The sequence below is a fragment of the Myripristis murdjan genome, chromosome 3 (genome assembly GCF_902150065.1).
Source record: "Myripristis murdjan chromosome 3, fMyrMur1.1, whole genome shotgun sequence".
NCBI classification, from domain to species: domain Eukaryota; kingdom Metazoa; phylum Chordata; class Actinopteri; order Holocentriformes; family Holocentridae; genus Myripristis; species Myripristis murdjan.
The window spans coordinates 16094234-16119721 of NC_043982.1; the positions used below are offsets into that span (position 1 = coordinate 16094234).

At 40.4% G+C, this 25488-nt stretch overlaps 2 protein-coding genes across 3 annotated transcripts in view; both read left to right on the plus strand.

The window, feature by feature from the left end:
• ano5b (anoctamin 5b) overlaps positions 1–5730 on the plus strand; it is a 36944-nt gene extending 31214 nt beyond the window's left edge. For both annotated transcript variants that reach the window (XM_030048187.1, XM_030048188.1), the window contains exons 14-20: positions 265–443; positions 688–785; positions 1450–1580; positions 1792–1997; positions 2353–2549; positions 2969–3074; positions 3167–5730. In XM_030048187.1, coding sequence (XP_029904047.1) covers positions 265–443; positions 688–785; positions 1450–1580; positions 1792–1997; positions 2353–2549; positions 2969–3074; positions 3167–3403 — 1154 coding nt within the window. In that variant the 3' untranslated portion in view covers positions 3404–5730. The remainder of the gene's footprint in view (positions 1–264; positions 444–687; positions 786–1449; positions 1581–1791; positions 1998–2352; positions 2550–2968; positions 3075–3166) is intronic.
• A 755-nt stretch (positions 5731–6485) lies between these two features.
• Positions 6486–22267, plus strand: slc17a6b (solute carrier family 17 member 6b). The gene is made up of 12 exons (XM_030048501.1): positions 6486–7035; positions 8702–8957; positions 9892–10010; positions 12146–12260; positions 13719–13806; positions 13949–14035; positions 14531–14673; positions 15373–15522; positions 16003–16135; positions 16515–16625; positions 18034–18161; positions 18635–22267. The coding sequence occupies exons 1-12, from the start codon at positions 6962–6964 to the stop codon at positions 18974–18976; spliced, it is 1746 nt and encodes a 581-aa protein (XP_029904361.1). The 5' UTR covers positions 6486–6961; the 3' UTR covers positions 18977–22267.
• Positions 22268–25488: the final 3221 nt, after the last annotated feature.

A 25488-nucleotide genomic window follows, 5' to 3' on the forward strand; every position in this document is an offset into this window, starting at 1 on the left:
GATAATTATGTATGGGGCTAAGACACTAAGGCAGCCAAAGACAGAGTGCCATAGTTTTTTCAGTGGCTGTCTGCACTACCTAAAGACAGATATCCGGACATACAGGGTTTTATTTCTTGCACTGAAAAATTCAACTGTTATGAGGAAAAAGATGCACAGGTTATCCTTTGTCCCTTGACATATTAAACAGGAAGAATCTATGCATTTTAGCAAATGTGTTTGATGATAGCTTGAAGACTGCATCCAACTCTTTTTTGCATACAGAAATCCCCAAGACGCACCTGGAGTATGAGAACAAGCTGACCACGAAGATGTTCATGTTTCAGTTTGTCAACTACTATTCCTCTTGCTTTTATGTGGCCTTCTTCAAGGGAAAATTTGTGGGTTACCCTGGAAACTACTCATACATGTTTGGCAACGAGAGAAGACTGAGGAATGAGGAGGTGAGCTTTTTATTATTATCATTATTATTTTTTTTATTATTATTAGCAGTATTTATAACTGAGATATATTACACCTTGACAGAACCACTTCTCAAGACAGAGGTGACAACTGATTTAGCTTACTGTTATTTACTTTGCTTTCCAAAGGCAGACTAAAACAATGACCTCAGAACTTGATCATTTTCCCACTTTCTTCTACAACTAAGGGTAGCTGAGTTAAATAAAAATTTGTTCTGTGTCTTAGTGTGACCCTGGAGGCTGTCTGATTGAGCTTACCACCCAGTTGGTGATTGTCATGGCAGGGAAGCAAGTGTGGGGGAACATCCAGGAGGCCTTGCGACCGTGAGTCCCTCTCATCTCTCAACTTCAACCTGTTGGTCAAAATCAAATTCCAATAACTTTATTTTTCCTCTTAACAGACCTTCATTTGTGACTAGGAAAAGCCATAAATAAATAGTCAAAATCAATTCATAAAAACTATAGCTCAGAGTCCTAAAGAAAAAATGAAAAAAAAAAATGCTTAAAGAAAACAATTGATGCTCAAGATAGGGATAGGTGGGTGGGTAGAGTAGACACAGTTTTTAAATGGACATAGTAATGTCCAGTGTAACAATGTCATGGGTTTTTCCCAAAGGATATGACTCAGATATCTTCAGTATATACTCTTGTCTTACTTTAGCTGTACAACTGAGCAATAAGACACAGTAAACTGTTTTAAAACTGTGGCAACACACCATTGTAATGAAACAGAACACAATAAAACTTTTTCGCCATTACAGTTAATAGATAAACTATGAATTAAGATGTTCTTCTTTTTACCAATCTCATTGGTAAAAAGACGTTTATCAGATGTTTCTCTATTTCTCTATTTTATAGTTTTGGTGCTGATCTGTGTCACTATCAGAAATCCAGCTGTCAGCTTTATGTACATACCAGTACTTCCTTTTTCACTGTATTTACCCATTGTCCCTCTGATAGTCAGTTCTTCTCTTTGTCTTCCCAACAGTCTGATGTGTAACTGGTGGGTCAGCAGAAAGGGACGGCAACAACCTGAGAACCAGTACAGTCGCTGGGAGCAGGACCATGACCTGCAGAACTTCAGCCAGCTTGGCTTGTTCTATGAATACCTGGAGATGGGTGAGATACTTGCTCGGTATAGACTGAGTTCAGATCAAGACAGGGTAGCTAGCAGACCTACTATATGATATACAAAACAAGCAAAGTTACAAAATCAAGTTGTTGTTGTTTTTTTTTTTTGTTTGTTTGTTTTTTGTGCAGTCAGAATGTGCAGTCATCATTTCCAGTCCATGACCATTAAGCGCTCTTATTTGCCTTCCTTCCTTTACAGTGATCCAGTTTGGCTTCATAACTCTGTTTGTGGCCTCTTTCCCCTTGGCCCCTCTGCTTGCCCTGTGTAACAACATCCTGGAGATCAGGGTGGATGCCTGGAAGTTCACCACCCAGTTCAGACGCCCTGTGGCATCTAAGGCCCGCAACATTGGAGCCTGGCAAGAGATCCTTAATGTGGTGGCCATTTTGTCTGTTGTCACCAATGTGAGTGGTAGAATAACTGTTTTCATCAAAAAAAAAAAAAAAAAAAAACTGTTTTGAGCCTTACACATGTGTTGTTAATGCATCTGGCTCATATTTTTACAGTGGTCCTACCTCATTGGTAAACACATAATTCCTGTGCTTTTTTTTGTTTTTCCATTGTTTTTGTTAAGCCTACTAAGTCTATGTACTGTGTTTCTATCTTAGTTTAAATGTTGTATTAGTTTAAATGTTTTTATGCACTGTAAGCACTTTGAGATCATTTGTTTGATATAAAGCGCTACAAATGTATTTATTTATTTATTTATTTATTATAATTCACAGCCTTATGTCATTTTTTTTTTTTTTTTATTTCCAGGCTTTCATCATGGCGTTCACCTCAGACATGATCCCCCGTCTGGTCTACTTATATACCAGCGGCCAGGGTAGCAGCATGACAGGCTACATCAACAATAGCCTGTCAATATACAGCATTTCAAAGATCCCTTCCGATAGCATGCCAGATGAAGGAGTGAGCCCTGCCTGGTTTAATAACTCTGTCATCACCACCTGCAGGTACTGGGATCAGGGCCTCTTGTGCTTCTGGCTTGGGACATTGTGTTTCTTTTTATAACCTCTAAGGGTTATCATGCCTGTTTTGGAAGCAAGTGCCTTAGCTATTGTTAGCCGGTTGAGTGCAGCTGATAATGCATTAGCTTTAAAAGTGTTTATAATTCTAAAGAAAAAGAAGTACAACCAGAAATATGATGAGTACATGCATAGACATAATGGATTTAAAGTAGATTTGATCCCTGAAATGGAAATTCAGAATGACACAGTGTTAGTAGCACTAAGTTAACATCAAAACCAGAAATAAAAAAATAGGAATAGGAAATAAACTAGGAATAGGAATAGGTAGGGTAGTAGTATGTATTGTAGGAATACTATGTTACTGTACGGTTACCCTGCACTTGTGTGTCTGTTGCTTGGTACAGATACCGTGATTACCGTTATCCTCCGGGCCACGAGAAGGAGTATAGCCACACTATGCAGTTTTGGCACATCTTGGCAGCTAAAATGGCCTTCATCATCGTCATGGAAGTAAGACATACACATTATCTCACAATAAAAAGATACTGAAAGCACATTTTAGTTACGGATTAAAGTGTACATCATCTGACCTTCTCCTGCAGCATGTGGTATTTGTGGTGAAGTTCTTCGTGGCTTGGATAATCCCCGATGTGCCCTCAGAGGTGAAGGCTCGGATAAAACGGGAGCGCTACCTGATCCAGGAGTACCTGCATAACTACGAGGTGGAGAAGCTCAAACTTCAGCTGAGCACCAGTTTCATTGTAGAACCAAACACGGAGAACTGCACCGAGTTATGCACTTCCACAGACAAGCATGAAGTGTTGTCAGAGTGCCTGTAGCGTCTACTTCCCGCCTCCAACTAACCAAGCCGTGTCTGGACATTTCTGTGAACTTAATATCCACTGGGAACATCATAAGTATCCAAGGGCTTCTATCATTAGGATAATAACGCCATTATCTGTTCTTCTTGTTGTTAGACTTGGTTATTTTATGAGTAAAACTGTCAAATTGTACTCCTATATTAGGAACAGTGTAGAGGCACGAGGAAACATTTCCAGTGGTGGTATAACAAAATCAGCATATTGGAGAGGTTTTTTTTTTTCCTCTGTTCCTAAGTGGATGTAATTATCATGTGCCATAGCAAATTGCTGGAAGGTGTTGGGATGGAGGACAACAGCAGGATGATTGTCACCACAGCTTGTAGCACTATTCCATGCTCTCTAGCCCGCACGCCATGACGGAAACAACTGCTCTTCATGTCCTGGAACAGTGAGATGTTGTGGTTTTGCACATGTTGGGATGTTAGCAACCCCTGCCCCTTTCTGATATGTGATGTTATGGCTCATAATTTACCTGGCATCAAAAACTAACTGCATGTGGTGCCTCTAATTAGACTATTAGATAAAAAAGCGAACCCCTCAGACAAAGAGCTATGTCAATGTTGATTTCTATTTGCAGTTCTCAATTCATATCATATTATAGAGCTACATGTTACATATCACCCTTCCTGCTCTGTCTGTTAATAATGAATGTACACAACATTCAAAGTTACATTCTCTAAATAACGATGTCTAATATATAATCTAAAACGTGTAAATGGGATGTGCTTAAGCTCTGACAGCTTTACAATGTGTTTTCCTTTGAGAGATTGGTAGCTAACATTTTCACTTTCCATTGATCTGTAGCTGGACTATAAGATAATGAAATTTTTGTTATATAAATGTGATATGTGTTGGGAAAGTAGTCAGTTTCAAACTGTGTTAAAACCAAGTACCTCTTATATAATGATACTGTAACAATCAAAAATGTTATTTCCAACCTCTCTGCCAAGTTTTAGGGATCATAGGCGTGTAGGCTTTTGCCCAATCCTCCTCGTGTAGATGGGATGCCCAACCTGTCATGGGACCAATTAGAATATTTCACATGTGTACTTAAGAAGAAAATTATGAAGAAACTTATGAAGAAGAAAAGTTAGTGGGAGATTTCCGGACTGATCTTTGCTACTAGAATCAGTTTATGTCTGGTTTTAGGTTGATCATTCTCATCAGCCTAGATTTTTTTTTTTTTTACACAGAGATCATGAATGCCTGTGTTTAGTGTTTTCTGTTTGCTTTGTATGTACTGCAGGCATATAGGTTATTTGTGTATATGTGGAAGATAAATGCAGTGAAGGCGAATGAATTGAATTTGCCCCTCGCTTTGGTTGATACACATGTGAGCAAGAATTTAAGTGAAGACATGAACTAGTATATTTACTAGCTGGTTGATAGCTATGATGTAGACATTGTATTATCTATTTAAGATGCATTGGGGTACAATTAATTTATTGATCAGTGGCTGATATGCAGCCTGAAGTATTTGTGGCTTAAGTTTGTTCTTTACCCTCTTTTTCTTAACAAATAACTGTTCTTACCAATTCAGCAGGAGTATAAAACCTGTCATTTTACACATTTCAGTAAAATAAATGACCATCACAACTTGTTAGGATATTTCATAGATTACAAACTGTGCTATATTTTTTCTCAAGACACCAGTTGAATAAAGAACAACTTCTACTGCAGATACTATGGGAACCCAGTCCTGATTTTATTTCCTTACAGCAGCTTATTTTACATATACTGTGCATGTCTTAATAACCTGTTATGCCTAATAGCCACTCTAATGTCTTTTTTCAATATTTGTATTCAAATCTTCTAAGTGCTTATGTTACGCTGTGATTTATGCAATTATGATTCCAAATATCAGCAATTCAAATTTGATAGTCAAAAAAGTAAGTCCGACTTGCTTCTGTCTCAGGATTTAAAATCATCCAGTGTTTGTTGGCCTTCACTCAGACAGACCAAATATTCCATGGAAAAGCAGCGGCTTTAGCGCATGATCTTGTCAGCCTTAAATGTTACTGTTTACTCATTTTTGTATCATTTTGTAATGACAATACTGCCAATCTCTATTCCAAGTATTATGTTTCACATCCTCAGTTGTTTGTGCTGCTGTAGTCATTGCAAAGTCACCCGTTGTGTCGGATTTAAGGTGCATGACTTACTTTGTGCATGTTTTTGTCAGTTGCATTTTTACTTTGCACTAGGCCTGCTAATATTGACAATAAATGAAGGAATAATTGTGTATTAAAGACTTATGTTTCCATTTTTAACATTCATGCGATTCTGGCAGGTGTAATGTTGTGAATGACCACCAGATGGCACACAATACCTACGAATGATGTTGATCGCTTCCTCCCATCTCCTTTGTCCTGTAACAACACATTTAAGATCTGTATCTTATAGGCCTATAGTATTAGTGTTGTTGTTATTGTGGTTGTGGTTGATGATGTTGCTGTTGTTGTTGTTGCTGTGATTACATAACTGAACATGTTGCAGATGCAGAATCATACACCTCCATAAAAAATGCCAAAATAGTTACACAAATTAGTGCGTGCCTGTGTGTCGGCAGTGGTTTGGGGATTGGAGTGAAAATAGGGGAGATTCTTAAATTATGTATGGGTTCCTACGTTGAGGAGAGCTTATTCGAGGGGAAATCCACTCCTGCTCATTAGTTTCCATAGCACCGCCCTCGGGAGAATTGCAGCTTCCAGATATGGGGTAGACTGCCCCATATCTGCTTTTAATCTTAACAGAACATAAAACAGCAAATAGAAAAATAAATGTACTTGTATTATCTGCATTATCATTTTGGATAAGAAATTACCGCCTCTGATTGAATTTGAATACATCAACCTTTTCTTTTTATTTCGCCAACACTCATTTCAATCCCAGGTAGCCGCATGTTAGAGAAAGCTTATTTTATTCATTCCGGTCCATCCTTTTGCCTCTGAGCTGCTGTAGCGCGCCAGATGTTGGACACGGAGCTGCTGTCGCTGACCTCGGTGCTGAACACGACGTCAGATCAACCTGCGCTCTCCACTAGACACCATATATCCTCACTTCCTCTTTGATTTATTGAGGCAACTCCACACACCTGCTCCTGCTTTCCAGCCTTAGTTTTTTTTTTCTCTCTGTTTCATCCATTGTTTATTTCTTTTTTTCTTTGTTTTCTGAGGCAGACCTATCGCCTATACCGACGCTGGCATCAGTTCTGTTCACTTCTCGTTTTCGTCGTGGTGGCACTTGGTGCGTCTACTGTACACCAGGCAGGAGATGAGTCGGTGGTGGACGAAGGCGCATTGCTCGTTTGATCTCTCTCACATGAGGGTGTTTTCTGTTATTGCGCTTTCACTGTGAAATCAGGGATCGTCTACAGTTGCCTCCCTGGACACAATTTTCAACATAACTTGGTTTGTTATTTTCCTCCTCGCCGCTGCGGTCGGTCGTCCTGCGCCGTGACACGATGCTTAAACAGTAAATCATTTTGAGAAATAGGCCTATACAAACGAAGTGGATATGCAGTCGGTGAAGATGAGAGCCGCGGCGGGGGTGAAGGAATTTGCGGGGAAGACCTTGGGTCATATGTACAGGTAGGCACACAGGCGCTACGCTCCTGCCTTGATTTTATGTGTCCATTTATGTGTGAACGCACTGTACCTACTAGATTAGGCTACAAGGAGACATGGGCTATTAAACGGTGTGGGTGGTCTGTAGGCCACCGAAAACTATGTTATACAACTTGAAGGCATCTTAAGTCACGCCTCTAGAAGCGAGAAGAAAATTATGTAATTTAATGTGTGTGTGTGTGTGTGTGTGTGTGTGTGTGTGTGTGGTGATGACAGAGGTTAGGATGAGCCTGGATGACACTGTCCGTACAGTCAAATGGACGTGCCTGATTAAATGTGGGACCCACCAAAATAAATCGCATTAACCAGACAGGTATACAAAGTCACCAGTAACACATATTGACAGGTGTTTTTTTTTTTAGGATTTATTTGCATCCTATGGTTTCTCTGATATTTGCCACAAAAGCAGTGGCATGGGCCTAACGATGGGTTTCGCCCATGAGAAAGCTGAAGCTGTCACTTGCAGGCCTGTTGGTTAAACAGTCGTGTTAGTTGGATACACCGATAGGATTTCGGTGGTTTTCAACTATCTTGTTTTCTGACGTTGTTTTAGTTTATGGCCAATCGAATATTCAGCAGATGAATTCGAAGTTGAGGCTATAGCCTGTATTGCTTTTTATTTATTTATTTGATCATTTATTCCAAGTGTGCATAAAACCTTGAAATAACCTCTGCATAGTTTCCTGACTTGCAAGAGACTGTCGTAAATCCAGCGAACATGCGTGAGACATAATAAGATGAACAAAACTTTGGGTTCAATTCCTAAGAAGAAAAACAAAAAAAAAAACAAAAAAAAACAGGCCTGTTATTTCAATGGAAACATTACTTTTCTAGGTATAGGCCAATTGAAGCCTTTGTCAGATATTGCATTGCATTAGGTTGTTTTATTTCGTTATCATAATAGGCCTTGTTATTTTTAATCCACTTCCACACACTGATATTTCATAATTTCATTTTTTATAAAGCCAGCACCTTATGGTTTCTATACGGTATGCGTTACTCCTGAACGAAGACAATGACGTGTATCGAATAAATGAGATTTTCCTGCCAAAGAAAAGCATTTGAGGAATTCCCATCGATGTGCGTCTGGAGGAACGAACAGTGAATGCTAATTAGGATGAAGGTGAGCGGGGTGCTGCAATGCGGTAGAGGGGCATCTTCACCTTTTTTCAGCTCCAGCCAACGAAGTTCGTTTCTATATGGAAATCCGAGCATCTGTTTTTTTTTTCCCTCAGGCCTGCAGATTTTTTTTTTTTTTTTTTTTTTTTTTTTTGCCAGCACGTGTTTTGAGTTTTTAAACTTGGACCCACAGGCTCCCAGTCGATATGTGCGACAGTGTAAAATTGCTTATATTCGATCTGCATTTCATGTGATAGCTGCTTTCCTTGCTGAAATCAAAAATAAATCCCCATGCTTAGGCGGAGCATAGCCTATACTCCCAGAGCAAATTGGCTACTAAGCATTCACTGCAAATGACGTTTTAAACAAAATGGAAATGGAAAAAAAAGGCTCTTCATTTTCCCTTTTCCATCTAATCACCACGATTAAAGACGTCGTTTTCATCATCCTCCCATTTCATGTTATTTGGGGGGATCTCATAGACTGTGTTGTCTTCACCTGGCTGTTGCAGGGTGATAGAGAGGAAACAGAAAGACGGGGAGGTGATTGAACTGACCGAGGATGGGCGGCCCTTGCAGGCCCCGGAGAAGAAGCCCCCGCTGTGCGACTGCAGCTGTTTCGGGCTGCCCCGCCGCTACATCATTGCCATCATGAGCGGTCTGGGTTTCTGCATCTCCTTCGGTATCCGGTGTAACTTGGGCGTGGCAATAGTGGGCATGGTCAACAACAGCACCATCCACCAGAACGGGAAGATCATCATCAAAGAGGTGTGGCACAGCAGTGAGCACGGTGTTGACGTAAAAACAGCGTCGTGCATGCCTGAAGACAGCTCATGCTCATTTTCTCAACGAAAGAAAGAAAGAAAGCCCATAAGACCACAGCAGGCCATGTCCAATACATTGCTCTTTCACATATTTCAAAATCTAAGTCAATATAGCCCTATTCATGAATAATGTGTCCATGCAGGCTTTTCAGAAGGTAGGCATATTTATTTATGAATAATAGAGCCTGACATGATCACACATCATATTTCAGACATCACGTGTTATAAGAAGGCCTATCCTGCAAGTTTAAGGAAAATGTCTCTTGGAAAATGCACCTTGCATGCCAATCCGTGTGAAGGCACAGGCTGTAAGACCATGTATGGAAGTGGCCTTTTTTTTCTAATAGCCTACTGACAATTAATTTCTTGACATATTGCACATGGTTATAACATAGGCCTGCTGATGAAATGAGTGCCCTCTGCTGCTGTTTATACTACGTTTATTATTATTGTCATTATTATTTTATGTGAATCCATTACATTTGTTGTGTGTAGGGCGCTATGCAAATATATTTGTTTGCGTTAAGGCCACATGCTCCCCAAATAATCCTGCCAGACGCGCACCACATCCCACACATAGACAATAGTGCACATGAATGCACGGCACATCAGCAGCATGCCATCGACACAGGTGAACAGAGCTGGTGAGCAGAATAGTGAGATAATAGTGAGATATCAAAATAAGGCGTGTAAGGGAAATGTAGGCCTTTCAAAAACAGGGCTAGGCCTATCGATTCTCGTGTTGCCCATGCACTGACATTGCCAATACATATGTCGAATTGCAAATAAAAACCAAAATGAACCAGAATAACATAATTATATAGGCTACGACACGATGTGCACTTACTGGTTTTATTTTTTCCTGTACTGTCCTAAAGAAAGCCAAGTTTAACTGGGATCCGGAGACGGTGGGGATGATTCACGGATCGTTTTTCTGGGGCTACATCGTGACACAGATCCCAGGAGGGTACATATCCTCCAGGCTGGCTGCAAACAGGTAGGCGGTGCGGCTGTGGGCAGGGAATTACCATGAATATCGCAGAGCGAAATGTAATTGGCTGTGGAGACAGGCTTATAACCTCTGAACTGAAATTTAAGGCTTATTGATAGAACTTGTTGAACAGCTTTATAGCTGTCTCCTCGTTAACTTTAAAATGTGTAGGAAACGAAACTGAACTCAGGCAAATTAAACTGCCTAATCTAACAGTAAAAACAAATAGCCCTAAACACGGCTAAGGCCAGGCATGAAATATTGGCGCCATTGTTTTCTGAATTATGAAGGGTGCGCGAGTCCAAGCCATAAGTCAATATTCAGTCAGCAGGCAGACAGTTTCTGGCCAGTGACTGCATGGCTGCTCTGCTCCTATATAAACTGGGGATGCTGGGCGAGGAAGGCCTGGCAGGGCCGTCTGACCGCAGGCCCGCAGCTCCCAGAGCTCAAGGCTTTCTGCCACCTGTTAATGAGCTCCCTGGGGGCGGGGGCGTGTCTAATCTGTGGCTCTCGGAGGGCACGCGGAGCCCGTCTTGTTGCCCAAGGCTTTTTATTCACATGTGCACCAACACTGCGTCGCTCATTATCATGCACAGACATCATGGTCTTGGTTCAGCCGCACAGTGCAATGACTAAGTGGTAAATATATAGGCCATAAAATGGGCCATTGATTTAATCGTCCTCAACACTACACCAGCACTTGACATTCTCATTTATGGATGTAGAATAATATGTTTAGCCTGCATCTGAAATTTCTAACGTAAAAGGCAAACACTTAATTCCTCCGCAGCAAGAATATAAACAGAATAGCTATCTTTTTAAATTGTGAGATAAAGCCTACTTTTTATTTTTATTTATTTTTATTTATTTATTGGAGCAAGCGCTATTCGTCCGCTCGCGCCCCCTTGATTGACACTGGGCTGTAATCAAATCAATTGGTCTCGTGCCCAAGTGTTGTCTCAGCCGGATTAGGGCTGCCCCCAGCGCGCACACACGGGATGGCGCAGGACGTGACAGAAATGAGAAATCGCTGCCTCGGTGTTAAGATGGCTTGGCCCTACTTGCGCTTAATTGCCCAAGCTCAGCTGCTCCCAGCACGGTGAGAAAGAGGGAGAGAAAAAAAAAAAAAACGCTGTTATATCTTCTATCTCTGGAGCAGTAGCTCACCTTTGATTGCAAATAAATAAATTAATAAATCAATACATAAACAGATAAATTAAAAAAAGAAGGAGAGAAAAGTGAGAGGGGACCCACTGCTCGTTCCCCCTGGCTCCTCTGCTGTTGCTACCACAGCTGTGCGGTTGCTGTGACTCTGTTATTTACAGCCTCAGAGACACAAGATAAAACTATAGGCAACCATGTTTTTTGTTTGTTTGTTTGTTTTTTTTTTTTTCATTTTCTGATGGTTTGTAAGATCAAAGGAGTCAAATGTTTAATTGGCTGAATCTTCCATGTACACCGATTATAATAAGGCCTAAGTAAAATGAAGTGCTGCTCGTCTGCTGTCATCGGTTGCTAAGCAACACATGAAGTATTGACGTGAGTGGAGGCTAGTGTAAATTATTAAAAGACTTATTATTTCGTCAGAGCTGCGCGTCCTGTGATGTTTTTTTTTTTTTTTTTGCGGCGGAGCCAATCAGAATCGAGGAGCAGGACTATCGGTTTTATGAATGGTCAGTCAAGAAGACGAACAAATAGCGCTGCTCTCCTAAGCGCGATATGATGCAAATATCATCATATGTCTCGATATATTTCTGTTCCGACATGCGTAAAGACAAAACGGCCTTTAGTGTTGGCAACATGGGAGCTGCATGGTCCATTTAGAACCATGCAGCTCGCCAATCATCAATATTTTTTTGTGTGATGTGTGATTTTTTGGCGGATGGGGTGGGGGCTGCTCTATAGACTTGGAGAATACAGAAAAATCATGGTAGTTTCAGAATACTACAGTAAAATAACGAAGGTATATAATTTGCGCATGCACGATAATTCAAGTGCAATTTCCAGAACCACCAAGCTGGAGTAATTTACAATGTGACATTAACAAAGGCAGTTTATTTCATATCTGTGGTGGAAATGAAAGTGGTGATGAATACGAAAGGAGTTGTTATACAGTTCAAATCATTTCTGGTTATTTTCAGGGTGTTTGGTGCAGCTATCGTCCTAACCTCGACGCTCAACATGTTTATTCCCACGGCTGCCAGAGTCCACTACGGGTGTGTCATTTTTGTAAGAATATTACAAGGACTGGTGGAGGTAAGATTTTTTTTTTTTTTTTTTTTTTTTAAGATTTATAATCTTAAAATGATTATATGCTTCCTTTAAACACAACTGACAGTAAATGAGGAATTTGTTTTGTTTTGGGTTTTTTTTTTAGCAATAAAAAGCAATCTGCCATTAATAATGCATACAGGGTTCAGAATTATGGTGTTGGTTTTTGTCATTTTTCTCTGGCTGTAAACACACAATATGGGCTTTTTTGTCACTGACATAACACTGAGGCAGGAAATAGATATGGAGTGGCTATTGTTTTAAAGAGGTGGATAAATAAAGGCTGTAACCTACACTGGATATGCAGCCTGAGGAAATGTGAAACTGCAGTATTGATCTGGTCCACTACAGCTGGATGTTTGTGGAAAACTCCCTTTTGCTGCCCTGCTGCTCGCTGAGGCACATTATGTCCTGCATACACAACTGCAAATTGCTGGCACACAGATACATGAAAACAGATGCAAGTTACTCTCTCTGGCCACAGCAGTGAAACTTACACCTAGACCAGAAATGTGGTGGTTTCTGCATAATATATTAATTTTCTCAAAAAAAAAAAAAAAAAAACATTCAGGTGTTTGTGGACATTGTGTGTATCACTGAAAGACTCTCTAGGAAGGGGTGCAAGCTATTACCGGCTGAGGTTTTCAGGCACTCAGGAAGGGCAATGATTTATATTTCTATTCAAATAAACACCAAAATCATGTTGCAGCAGATCTGCAATGTGAGCACAACAGGAATCAGGAATAGTTTGCCGTGTGTGGAATTTGTGAAACCTGCAAATGAAATAATCTCATATTTCATCCCCGCAAGAATGTTGGCACATTACTTCTGCAAGTCCTGCAAGTCCATGCAGTTTTTATTCTGCTGAAGCACATCCTGTTCAAATTAGGGGCTGATGAACGTTTAATAGCTGCAGGGCTTCCCCGGTCTGTGAATAACTCATCAATTCCTCTTTGCTTACTGCACTGACTAATTTGTTAATGTTAATAAAAAAGGTGAAAATGTTATTTTTGTTTGTTATATCTGATGTCTCCATGTCTTGAGGGGCTTTTCCTCTAAGATTATTATTTAATTGTAGGCCCAAATAAACCAGTAAAAAGATATATGCAATTAAAATCATAGCAAATAAAAAAACAAAACAAAACAATGCAAACTATACACTGAGGAAGAAGAGAAAGGAGCCTGGAGAAGGATCCTGTGTAGCTCTTTTGAAAGAACTCAGTTTTACGGTTTGAAATGGGTGTGTAAAATGTGTTTTCACCCATTTGTGGATTGGATTAGCGTTAGGCTTGGATAGGAGTGTGATTAAGATTAAGAAACTAAACCCCTTACTCTTGGGAGGCAACAAATGTGTGCTCCATCTGTTGCAAACTGATAAATATGTCATTGCATAGTTCCTCAAAGTTAAATAACGCACAGTGATGCTCTGCGGTGTGTTCATAGGGAGTGACCTATCCAGCCTGTCATGGCATATGGAGTAAGTGGGCTCCTCCGCTGGAAAGGAGTCGTCTAGCCACCACCTCTTTCTGCGGTAAATAAAAGCTACCCTTCTCATGATGGACGACTGTCTTTTTATGATGCCGGGTGTATTTCCATAGCAAAGATGTCTGCGCTCCCAGCATTTGACCTTTGACCTTTTTGTCCTCCTGTCTCCTCTCTTCACGTTCGATCAGGCTCCTATGCTGGTGCTGTGATAGCGATGCCTCTGGCTGGGATCCTGGTGCAGTATTCAGGCTGGTCGTCTGTGTTCTACGTCTATGGTAAGACTGATTGATGAGGTGTTACGTGTGATTAGCGACTGTGTGTGTGTGTGTGTGTGTGTGTGTGTGTGTTAATAAGTATTGAGTGAGCGAGGGAACGGGAGATGGTGCTTGACATGTTTATTCCAGCAGTGACAAAAGAAAATCACTCCTTGAAATATTTTCAGTTATTCAATCATCACAAAGTTTGGTTGAAATGTTAAGATTCGGACTGTCAGGGAGTCCAGTGAAAGTCAAATGGATTTGCCCAGGCAGACTGTGTATTGATTTCCTCCCCCCCAATGTTTTGGCATGTCAATAAATACCACCCTTCTCTCCCTCCTGACTGGATACAGTTGGCTTTCCTGTCTGGGATTTTATTCTCTCAGGCATTTCGGAAAGATCAGGCTGCCAAACTCTCTGTGTGTTCTGATGCAGCCATGCTGATGTCAAAGCTGCAGCAGCGCCTCCTTCCTCTCCAATCATCCTGACACATTCTCTATCTTTGATATTCAGGGTGCTTTGGGATTTTTTGGTACATGTTCTGGATCTTAGTGTCCTACGAGAGCCCGGCCGAACATCCAACCATCACTGATGAAGAACGCTGCTACATTGAGGAGAGCATTGGAGAGAGTGCCAAACTAATGGGTCCTACTGAGGTGAGGGGATCCCCTCAAAATAACAATTTTATAAAAAAAAAAAAAAATTCCAACAAATGACATGCCTTTGACCCAATTTTATTTCTATCTTTCAGTCCAATGTATGTAAAAGTTAGTAGAAACATATATTTGAGTTATACTGAGCTAGAGTTTCATTAAACATGTATCACATCACATCACACTGGATCATCCAGAGAAGGTAAAGACGATTCAGACACTCATAAAATCCAGAAAGGAACATAAATAAAAAGGCTTTTTTCAGTATGGCTGCTTTGTCAAAATGCTAATCACAGGTAGTCTTCATCGGGGCATTTTGGTTGAAACATGTTGGCCTTTTTTTATGAAGCAGCCATGCTGAAATAAATGCCTTTTTATCTATTTTTATCTGTGTTCCTTCCTGTATTTTTGAAGTGCTTGAATAATCTTTACCTTTTACTGGATGGTCTCTATTCCCTAAGATCCAAGAGCATCAACTATTCTTCAACATTTCACTCACTGGAGCACTTACATGCTTCTCGTCTGTTTGATCTTGTCAGAAGATAATCTGCTGGCCTACTTTCCACACAAGTATCACTTCCCTTAAAAACCACTTCACCTGTGTGCTCTCATCCTCAGACACAGGGCACAGGGCACAGGGCATTATCAAACAGGTAACATGTATTGCAGTGTTAATCGATTAATTGTGATAATCCATTGCAGAAATTCAAGACCCCCTGGAGAAAGTTCTTCACCTCTATGCCTGTCTATGCAATCATTGTGGCCAACTTCTGCAGGAGCTGGACATTTTATCTGCTGCTCATCAGCCAGCCTGCGTACTTTGAGGAGGTGTTTGGCTTTGAGATCAGCAAGGTGAGCCTAGAGGATTCAGTGAACAGCTGAAACGCATGAATGAATGTTAGCTTCAAATATGAAGGAAAGAACACAACTAGTGTTGCTAAGGGCCAAATGTGCAAAATCAATGAATACTTCTTAGATGAGCTGTAAACTACAATGCAAAGCAATTTGTGGAATTATTAATGACACCTGAAAAGAAAGCAATTCAAAGAGTGTAAAGTAGAAGTATAAAAACTCATGTGAGAATTCATAATCATAAATATTTTTTCCTATCATATAAAAGAATATATAAGTGAATACATAAGGAAAGCAGTAGTCATGGAATAATTTAACAACATATGAAAAAAAAAACATCTCATTGTAACTGGTTTAAGTTAATGTCAAGTTAGGTACCTCTGCAGTCATATTGCATTTAAGCCATATTGCATGTGCTCTGCTGCCATACAGTAGGTGTTTTTGCAGCTCAATTGTGTGATTTTGTGACCATGGCTGCAGGTTGGCATGCTGTCTGCCCTGCCCCATTTGGTGATGACCATCATTGTGCCCATCGGGGGCCAGCTGGCTGACTACCTGCGCAGCAAGAACATCCTGTCCACCACTACCGTCAGGAAGATCATGAACTGTGGAGGTGAGAAGTCCAAACGCACTAGGAAATATCGCTTTCAACACCTCTCTCTTAGCAGCTGCAGAGTGTTAGGTCAATACTTTTCTTTTTCTTTTTTTTTCTTCTCTGTTTTTTGGTTGGTCCTCCCTGCATGACCAGATGGTTTGTAACAAGACATGCCGTTATTATAGCATGGTTTTGTAAAAATCTATTTGCTCAATACTTGTACACAAGTTGCCTCAATGATCGTGACAGGGTATTGATTTCATATCTGTCACTTACGTAATTGAGTGCAGACCATATATCATGCCTATTTCAATTGGCACCGTGATGGCCACTAACCCGCAGGCGCTGTGTGTGTAGCGTGTGTCTGTTTGTGTGACCTGCTGTCTCCCTTTGTTAGGATTTGGCATGGAGGCCACATTGCTGCTGGTGGTAGGATATTCCCACAGCAAAGGGGTGGCAATCTCCTTCTTGGTTCTCGCGGTGGGCTTCAGTGGATTTGCTATATCAGGTTAGTAGAAATAAAAGCACACTTTCAGCTCCAACAGGGGCTGCAGAGCAGTTACACCACATGTAACACAGTAGCCGAGTTGTTTTGGAGGTCTTTGTGAGAGTCAATAAGCCATCAGTTGAAGGGGCTAAACAGTAACTGTCACTAACACAAGTCTAACTATTATATCCTAGTGTGATTTTAGAAATCGTTCATTGGTAGTTTGTACAGAAAGTGGGTTCAAGAAAATTAATTTGATACATTTTTAAAGCTGAAAACACTTTAGGTCTGAGGATTTTCAAAGTGGATTGGTTCAACTAAACTTTATTGTCAGTACAAGGCATAGTTAATTGCAGCAGCTGCCAACTATTTTTGTCTGTAAAAGACAAGAATAGAATATGATTATTAGCTTTTTTGTCGATTATTTATTTTTTTCCTAATTCCTGCCTCGCACGTTTTGATTCAACCTCCCACGTTTCCATACCGCAGATATACTCAACATTTCATTGTTTGTCTGGTTTGGGTTTACGTCCAGACTGATTAAAAATGTAGGTGTGAGAGACTTTACGCTCAAAAGAAAGTTTTAACATCCTTCACACTTCTTCACCCTGTGAGTAACTCCAACAGGGTGTTCAGTTTTAGGTTTCTGTGAAGGCTCTTATTTCTGTCTGGTGCTTCTAAACATAATGAACTTTCTTTGCAATGTATTTGAAATAAAGTTCAGTTTTAGCAGATCTAGATATGACCTGTTTTATTTCTAAGTGTTTAAGTGTCTTGAATTCAATGTCAAGCAGCTGTTTGCTTGTAAAACTATACATGACACCAGTTCAATTGTTTTGCAGTATTAATAATTGTTGCATAGCCAAAGACCTCTTTCACATGGAATATGGAATAAAAGAAAAACGCCTCTTTTAATCTTCTTATAACCCTTTGTAATATGTCATTTATACAAAGGTTCTGCCTCAGTCCAGAGGGATCAGGGCAGATCTCCCATATCTCTTCAAACATACTGTAGGTCTGTGGTTGTGGGCAAAATCCTGCTCCTTGCCTCTCGCCTGTTGTTCTTGAGCTTTCTCCTGGAGTGTTTAATAATTCAGTGCTAGATGTCCCAGGGGATCTGCCAGGCAGGCTGTGTGCAGCAGCTAGTGAGGACACTTACTCATTCAGCCAGTCTGTGTGGGGGAGGAGGAAGATGTGTGGCAAGCATCCGCCTCTTTCTGCAACAAGATGGTCACCATTTGTGCTGCTTTAATCTCAGTTAATCTTAGTTTTGTTGCTTTTAATACTTGATAAAGACACTGTGCTCTCATATTTCATAGTGCTTTTCTCCCCATTTAGCTTTTGCATTGGGTTTCACGGTGTTGCCATAAATCACAAAGTGAAATTGTATCACCCATATTTTTTTTTTTTTGTTTGTTTTGCTCATCAGGGTTCAATGTCAATCACTTGGACATTGCTCCACGCTATGCCAGCATCCTAATGGGCATCTCTAATGGTGTGGGTACTCTCTCCGGGATGGTGTGTCCCCTGATTGTTGGTGCTATGACAAAGAACAAGGTAAAGGTTTTCCCCCCTCAGACACCACACATGGCAGACATGAGGAAGCATAATTTGAATCCTGTAGTTGCATGTTGGATGGGTCTGAAAGCAGACAAAGTGTGATTAATAAATACAGTTACTGCTATCTGCAGCACTGTCCTCTGTAAGAAAAATCCCTTCCTGTGATGACCTGTGATAAATTATTAGGGCTTTTGAAAAAGACTACTATTATTTCATAAATATGATATTAAAAATGTGTGCTGATTTGTGAGCATAATAAAAACTCATAATATATCATGATATAATACTCATAGCTGATTTTTCTACAATAACTCATAAAGTAACCTGCTATGGCAACTTAGATATTTTCACTTTATTTAGAGCACTGCCTGATAAAATCACAGCTGGGGCATTATAATCCTTTGGACAATGAATTATAGATATATTTTCCAGTACGACTCTGCATATCTTTCCTCTCCCTTCTTCCTCAGACTCGAGAGGAGTGGCAGTATGTGTTCCTGATTGCCTCCCTGGTGCATTATGGGGGCGTGGTGTTTTACGGGATCTTTGCATCGGGGGAGAAACAGCCGTGGGCTGACCCAGAACTGACCAGTGAGGAGAAGTGTGGCTTCATCGACGAGGACGAGCTGGCAGAAGAGACGGGCGACATCACTCAGAGTTACGGTGCTTTGGGCGGCCCGGCGAAGTCCTACGGTGCAACCACACAGGTTAACGGCGGCTGGCCCGGTGGCTGGGAGAAGACAGAGGAGTATGTCCAAGAGGAGGCGCAGGGAGGAGGGTACGGATACAGGCAGGATGATGGCTATTCTTAGACCAAACGCACACCACATTCACTGACACATGAGTAGACTTATTTTCCTAAGTGTGCATCCATTTAGACATAAAACAGCTGTCAACAAACAAGAAACAAGATAAAGAGAAACTACAATCCATTGTTTGATTGCTCAAACGCAAATAGTTAAAAAAAAAAAAAGATTTTAAAAAATAATTAAGCTATTGTAAAAAAAAAAATACTGAAAGATATCTGATTTAATAGAGGTGTAACACATATCGAATTGGCAAGCTGTAAGTGTATTATTATGCATATGGATAATAGGTATATTTATTTGGAGTGCAATCGTGTGTAATCGTGTGAATCATTCTCACCTCATCAACCAGGGCTTCTTGATCACACTGAAGCCAGTAGGGATAGAAACAGTCCATATGAACTGACCCCTGATTTATCATTTTAACTGGTTGTTATTACAGTACAACACCCTACAGGCCAGCCATTACAGTGTATAAATACGTCACTGCACAACATTGTAACCAGAAACTAGACACTGTTGAAATAGGTTATACTGTATCTCTCCTGAATGCACTGAGAGTAGTGTGTCCTTTTAATGCACAATATGGGGATTTTGTTTCCTTATTATTAGCTTCTGTGTTGGTAAAACTGTGTCCTTAACACATAAGTGACCTGGCATAGAGAATCTGTACTGATTTGATGAGTGGCAAAAAACGACGTTTGTGATGAGCTGTGGCAGGTACTTTTGGTTACAATGCATGAAAGGTAAAAATGTGCCGATGTCTTTCAAATGTTCGCTGTTTGTGGTTTGTTTTGTAACACGTTACCTCGGCAGTTGAGAGTATGATTTTACCAATTGCAAACCCATCACATCTCAGCAGTATAGTGCAGGAGTAAAGCCATTCTCATGATGATACTCCACATGTAACGTCTAGTCACTTCAAGTCTAGTCTTACCAATGCGTTATTTAAATTATATATTATATGAAAATGAAATGATATGATTATGACAGAAATATCTAAAGATACTGTACACTAAGTGAAGATATATACAAATTTATAGATGAAATTTAGATATGCGAGACCAAGAGATCCTGGTTATTCCACTTCTCATGGCCTTGGTTTAATTCTGCCTCGTGTAATGAAGGGTTTGTGCAATGCAGAGACTTTGAGAAAGTATAGATTAACCAATCAGTATCAGAGTCTTACAATATTATGGCAGAAAACTGAAGAAAAACTAATGTTTTATGGGAGAAGGGAAAAATGTTTAAGGATTGCAAAAGAGACATTCAAAGTTTATGGGTAAGGGTATAGATGAGTGACTAAACTTCATTTTTAGAATCTATAATGGGATGAATTCCAAAATGTCAAACGACATTACAGATGTTTTCAAACGGCGTTAACGTTCTTGACCAAGCTTTTGAATGTTTGAAAAAGTCGAAAACCATATAGTTCATCTCTTTGGGAGACGTTTATTTACACCAGAATCCCAGAGATGGCGGGGTGACCAGTCACATAAAAGCGCATGTAGGGTCCAGTCCATTTGCAAAAAGTGGGAGAGAGATGAACGCCGCGATGCCGTAACGTGAATTACTGTATTAGGTATCATCACTGACTGGTGCACTGGGCTCCTGAGCAGGAAGCACAAGCAACACAACACTGACAAGGTGTGCAGGGGGGGCCAAGGTACCCAATCATCTCACTCCTCACTTGTCTGTGGAGACCTAAAGTCAGCACTTCACAATATAGATGTGTGTGGACGTGTATTTATGCATGGAACAAAGTGTAAGTTGTACGTTTGACTCTCTATTTGCTTTCCTTTTCGATTTCTTTCCATTTTAATTTGTCTCTGTCTCTCAAACTGTTACTGATGTGTCAATTTCTTTGCACAATTAACCAAAGGTGAAGTGTAGAGCTGGGTTTTAGCTGGAAATCAATTTTTTGGTAACACCTTACAATAATGGTGCATGAATTTACAATATGTTAATACTTTCATTAATGTATGAATCATGATAAGTTAAGGCATACACTAATTATTATAAGATCAAGACAAAGTGATGTTGCTACCTGAGCTAACTATTGATCATCTTTGTTATAATGTATTAATTCTTTATGAACTAATAGTTTAATACCTTGAATTGATGACTTTCAGGGCCCTGACAAGTAAAGACATGACATGATTATTTGTTTACAAATTATTAGCTTATGTAAAAGCATTCCAGATTTGTAAGTCTGTGTTTGTGTGGTGTGTGGTTGCACAGGGCCAGCAGCTCAAGCACACACCCTTAAATAGTAACTGATACATCAATTCATGGTATTAACTAACACTATTAAGTTCATAAGGAATCAGTACATTATAACAACCATTATTGGCTCGGGTAGGAGCATTAATCATGGGTATATTCCTCAACTCATCATAACTCATACAGAAGTTAAAGTATTAACATATGCCATTCTTGTTGAGTGTTGCCCTGTTTTTTAAGGGATTGCAGACCATCAGCAGCGAGGCTCCACCCCGTGCCTCCAGTCTGCAGATGGCACCAAACATTACGCAGTGTACAGAGCAATAAATCCATAGTAACAGTTCCTGTCAAATGTCGACATTACAAGCACAGTCACGTAACTGTTTTTTATGCATTTGTTTTCAAGTCGTGTTTTTGTGATAACAAATGTAGAAAATAAACACAAATACTTGTAAAGAAAAAAAAACCTAGAAATATATGTATAGATATATAGTAACAGAGTCCAACACAAACATCTTTGACAAGAAGAAAATGCAAGGAGTTTGTGAGGGGACTGCTCACCAGATGAGAATGATAATCTGGGCTCCGTCTAAGAGGCGGACGCTCTTCTTCTCCATGTGTCTGTTTCTGTTCAGGTATGATCCTCACTGAGGGTGTGCTGTTTCTCTCTCTCTCTCTCTCTCTCTCTCTCTCTCTCTCTCTCTCTCTCTCTCTCTCTCTCTCTCCCTCCCTCTCTCCTTTTCTCTCATTAATTTTTAGTTTGACGGGTGTTAGACATTCAGTAGCTGAACCCCCACTTTAACCACATGTATGTCCCTCCCTTCTACCCCCCCACCCCACCCCCACCTCCCATTTCGTTGTCACAATATTCAGTGACTTGAGGATTGTCTGAAAACAGATGAATCAACATTTTCAAATATGACAGATGTGCAACATGAAGTGATGGTTAAATTTTCCTGTTTTTGTGCCTCTGAGTGAAGTTCCAGTGTGATTATATGGCTTCTTTTGCTGTGTAAATTGAGAGGGTTGTTGATGTCAAAATGAAATATATCCTTTTTTGATAAAAAAAAAAAAAAAAAAGAAGAAGAAGAAGAAGAAGAAAAGGCAAACCAACAAATGTCTTTGTGTCCAGTGTATATGTTTTGGGGATAAAACACAATGCACCAAGTCCTGCTCTAGCTCAAACAGGTCAGCTTCAGCCAGCACACTGAATTAACATGCTCAATGCAATTGTAAGTATTTTCAACATAAAAACAGCGATGGTCTGCAACACACCCAAACAGGCACAGTACACACACATTCACAATAGTACAGCAATTTCTATATTATATCTGTTGCCCAGTGGAGAGGTAAGGAGTGAGGTGTGTTGGTCTCAGATGTTGGTTGGAGGCAGCCTGCTAGACATTTATGACTTCCATCCTAAAAGTGCTACTGTTTCAGTGTCAACTACAACATCCCAACAGTTTCACACCAATGCATTTATTTGAAATTATGCATTTTTGTTTTAGGGAGATTATAATATATAGTTCCTGTAAATAATGACAGAGTGGTGTCAACATGACTAACTCGGCCGACCAGGGTTCAAATCCTGTGTCAAGTGAAAGCAATATTCGTTCTAACATGATTTTGTTAACATTAGCTGTCTAATATTAGTGAACATTAGCTAATACATACCCTAACCTTTTCCTAACCTTAACCATCAAACAAATTGTAACAAAACCCTTTTCCTAACATTAACCAGGCTTTTTTTCAGCTGTATCGCTGCAACGTTTCAACCACAAATCAATTTTCTTGATTTTTGTCCGGCTTCCTGGTCACTGGGACCAAATGTCCTTGCTTGACAACCTTCTTGAAACCCAGAGGAATACTGAAAATCACATATTGCTTATCAAACATACATTTACATTTTTGATTGAACTTATTATAGCACAGGCAAATTATTTTAGGAATTAAAAAAAAGGAAATTAAAAAAGGAATTAAAAAAAAAAAAAGTCTCATGTACCCCCTGCAGTACTCTAGCGTACCCCTAGGGGTGTGTGTACCCCCATGGCTGTATGGGCTGGAGGACTGGTTGGACAGAGAGAGAGACTGGTTGATTTCACATTTCACTGCCATAAAGCAGCTCAAGTAACTTCGCCTCATATCATCTTTTCTGGAAAATATTTTCCTCTTACTTACCTGTCTGTGCACCAAAACATTATGTTTTTGCAATAAACAGTCACCAAAATCAGTGTACTCATAGAGCTTACTGGTCAGTAAATGATACAATTACAGTAGGGCTTTCAGCAGAGAGTGGACCCTGTCTGGTCCACCAGGAAGTATACAGTTAATGGCTGCCCTCTGTCTCTGGCTGGGAAATCAATAAGGGTCAGTCCCCAGTGTTCAGCTGGACCTATTGACTGTTCTAACCTCTTAATGGAGATGAGAAGGAGGAGGAGCACTTATTGAGCTATTTGGAGGTGTTATTTCGATTTAGGAGCAGCCCCTCCACCTCCGCCACAATTTTATCTCACAATTCTCACAGAAAAATCAAAACAAAAACACAAGAAAAACAAAATGCAATGCCCGAAAATAAATAAATTTCCCTTTATAAATAAGCTGCAAGCTCATGGCACAGGATTTCTTACTGTGCCTGCTCATCCTCTAAAGAGAAAAGAAACCTCTGCCCCGAAACAGATTTTACTCATGTCCCTCATATCGCAGAGAAGAATTCAGCCAAAGACAAACAGCTAAAACTATAATGCAACAACTGAGAGTCTCATCGATCATATTTTGAGGCTGCTCCTTTGTCAGTGCTTGGGAGGACAACTTTGTTAACTTACTGAATTTTGATGTTTTAAATCTAGAAATGCCAACAGATCTGAGTCAAAAAAAAAAAATGTTCAAAATTATAATACTAAAATAAGTGAATATATGTGTTTTAGACCGATTCTTAAACAATGTGTGGCAGAATCTAAGGTATAATTTGCTGGGGAAAACTCAGGGTGTATTTTTCCTAACATCAGTGACATCTGAACGCTCTGCGGGCTCTTTGAAAAACCAAAAGTGACAATGAGATGTGGTTTGATTGATGTGCAACTTCTGGATTAGCACATGATAAAAAAGGTATTCTCTGTCTGTGTGTGTGTGTGGGTGTGTGTGTGCGGGTGTCACAGACATGCTGTGTAACATGGACTCTTGTCCTGGCTCAGCTCATTGACTTTGTTAATTTGACAGGCTCAGTAAAAGCATCGCTGCCCCCCCTCCCTGAACTATATTTTCTCACAGCCAACCAGCCAGAACCATCAGCCGGTCCCAGAGCAAACATGAGAGGTGACCCATAACCTTCTGTGACCATCAATCCACCTCATACAACACAACTTCCTACCACTTAAACTATAAAAACGATAAAAACCAACGTGCTTTGCTTTTGTGCACCCTGATGTAGACGTGAACGCTTGACGAGGAGGAGACCATCCATCCAGTTCTTCAAATGTTTGCCTGGGTTTTAATTTGCGTCATATGGAGAATATATTTAAACGCGGCCGTGTGTGTCTGACAGCATGGGTGCTAAATTGAGAGAATGTGTGTGCATATGTTCAGCATCTTAAATGGCTGTTCAAATATGGGTGGGGGGCAGGTGTTGTAGGAGCCTCAGGGGAGTGTGTGTGTGTGTGTGTGTGTGTGTGTGTGTGTGTGTGTGCACCAAAATCACTCTTTAATGACTCAGGGGCCGTGCTGAGGTTGCGCTAGGGCCCATGAGATCCTATGTGGCTCATAAATAAGCTCCTGATTTGCACATTGTGCCCCCAGCATCACTGAGCAATACACAATAAGATCAGCTGCCCTGGAAAGAGACATCCAAGCCAAACCCAACCGGCTTTGCGGCAAACGTAACGATCGATAAATGAACGAATAATGGGCATTTCTATCTTTGAAATCTCCCACAATTGTTCTATTCCCCTTCGCGATGCACCGCCCTGTTGCAAATCTCGCACATTATTTAAGAATCGTCTCCGAAATGACTCATTTGTGTTTGATGAGGAGCCCTTAGATCTGGCTTTGATTCATTATTAGAGGCGTAAAACCTACTTAAGAAAAGAGAGACAATCTTCTTCCTGGGTTATAAAAATCATTTCTAATTTTGTACGGCCTCTCCTCCTTTCTGTAGCATGAGTCACACACACCCACACGTGAGCTCTCCATGGTGTTCAATGAAGGATCGCTGCCTAATAGGACCAAGGGTGTGTCCAGGGAAGTAGACGCTGTATGTAGATGTGTGGAAGGCAGAGAGGACACGCCGTGGCATGATGGCA

Coding starts and splice junctions, on each gene's coding strand:
- slc17a6b (XM_030048501.1), top strand. CDS start 6,962: ATGCAGTCGGTGAAGATGAGAGCCGCGGCGGGGGTGAAGGAATTTGCG. Junction 12,261..13,718: donor TATTACAAGGACTGGTGGAG/GTAAGATTTTTT, acceptor GTGTGTTCATAG/GGAGTGACCTATCCAGCCTG. Junction 14,674..15,372: donor AACTAATGGGTCCTACTGAG/GTGAGGGGATCC, acceptor AATCCATTGCAG/AAATTCAAGACCCCCTGGAG.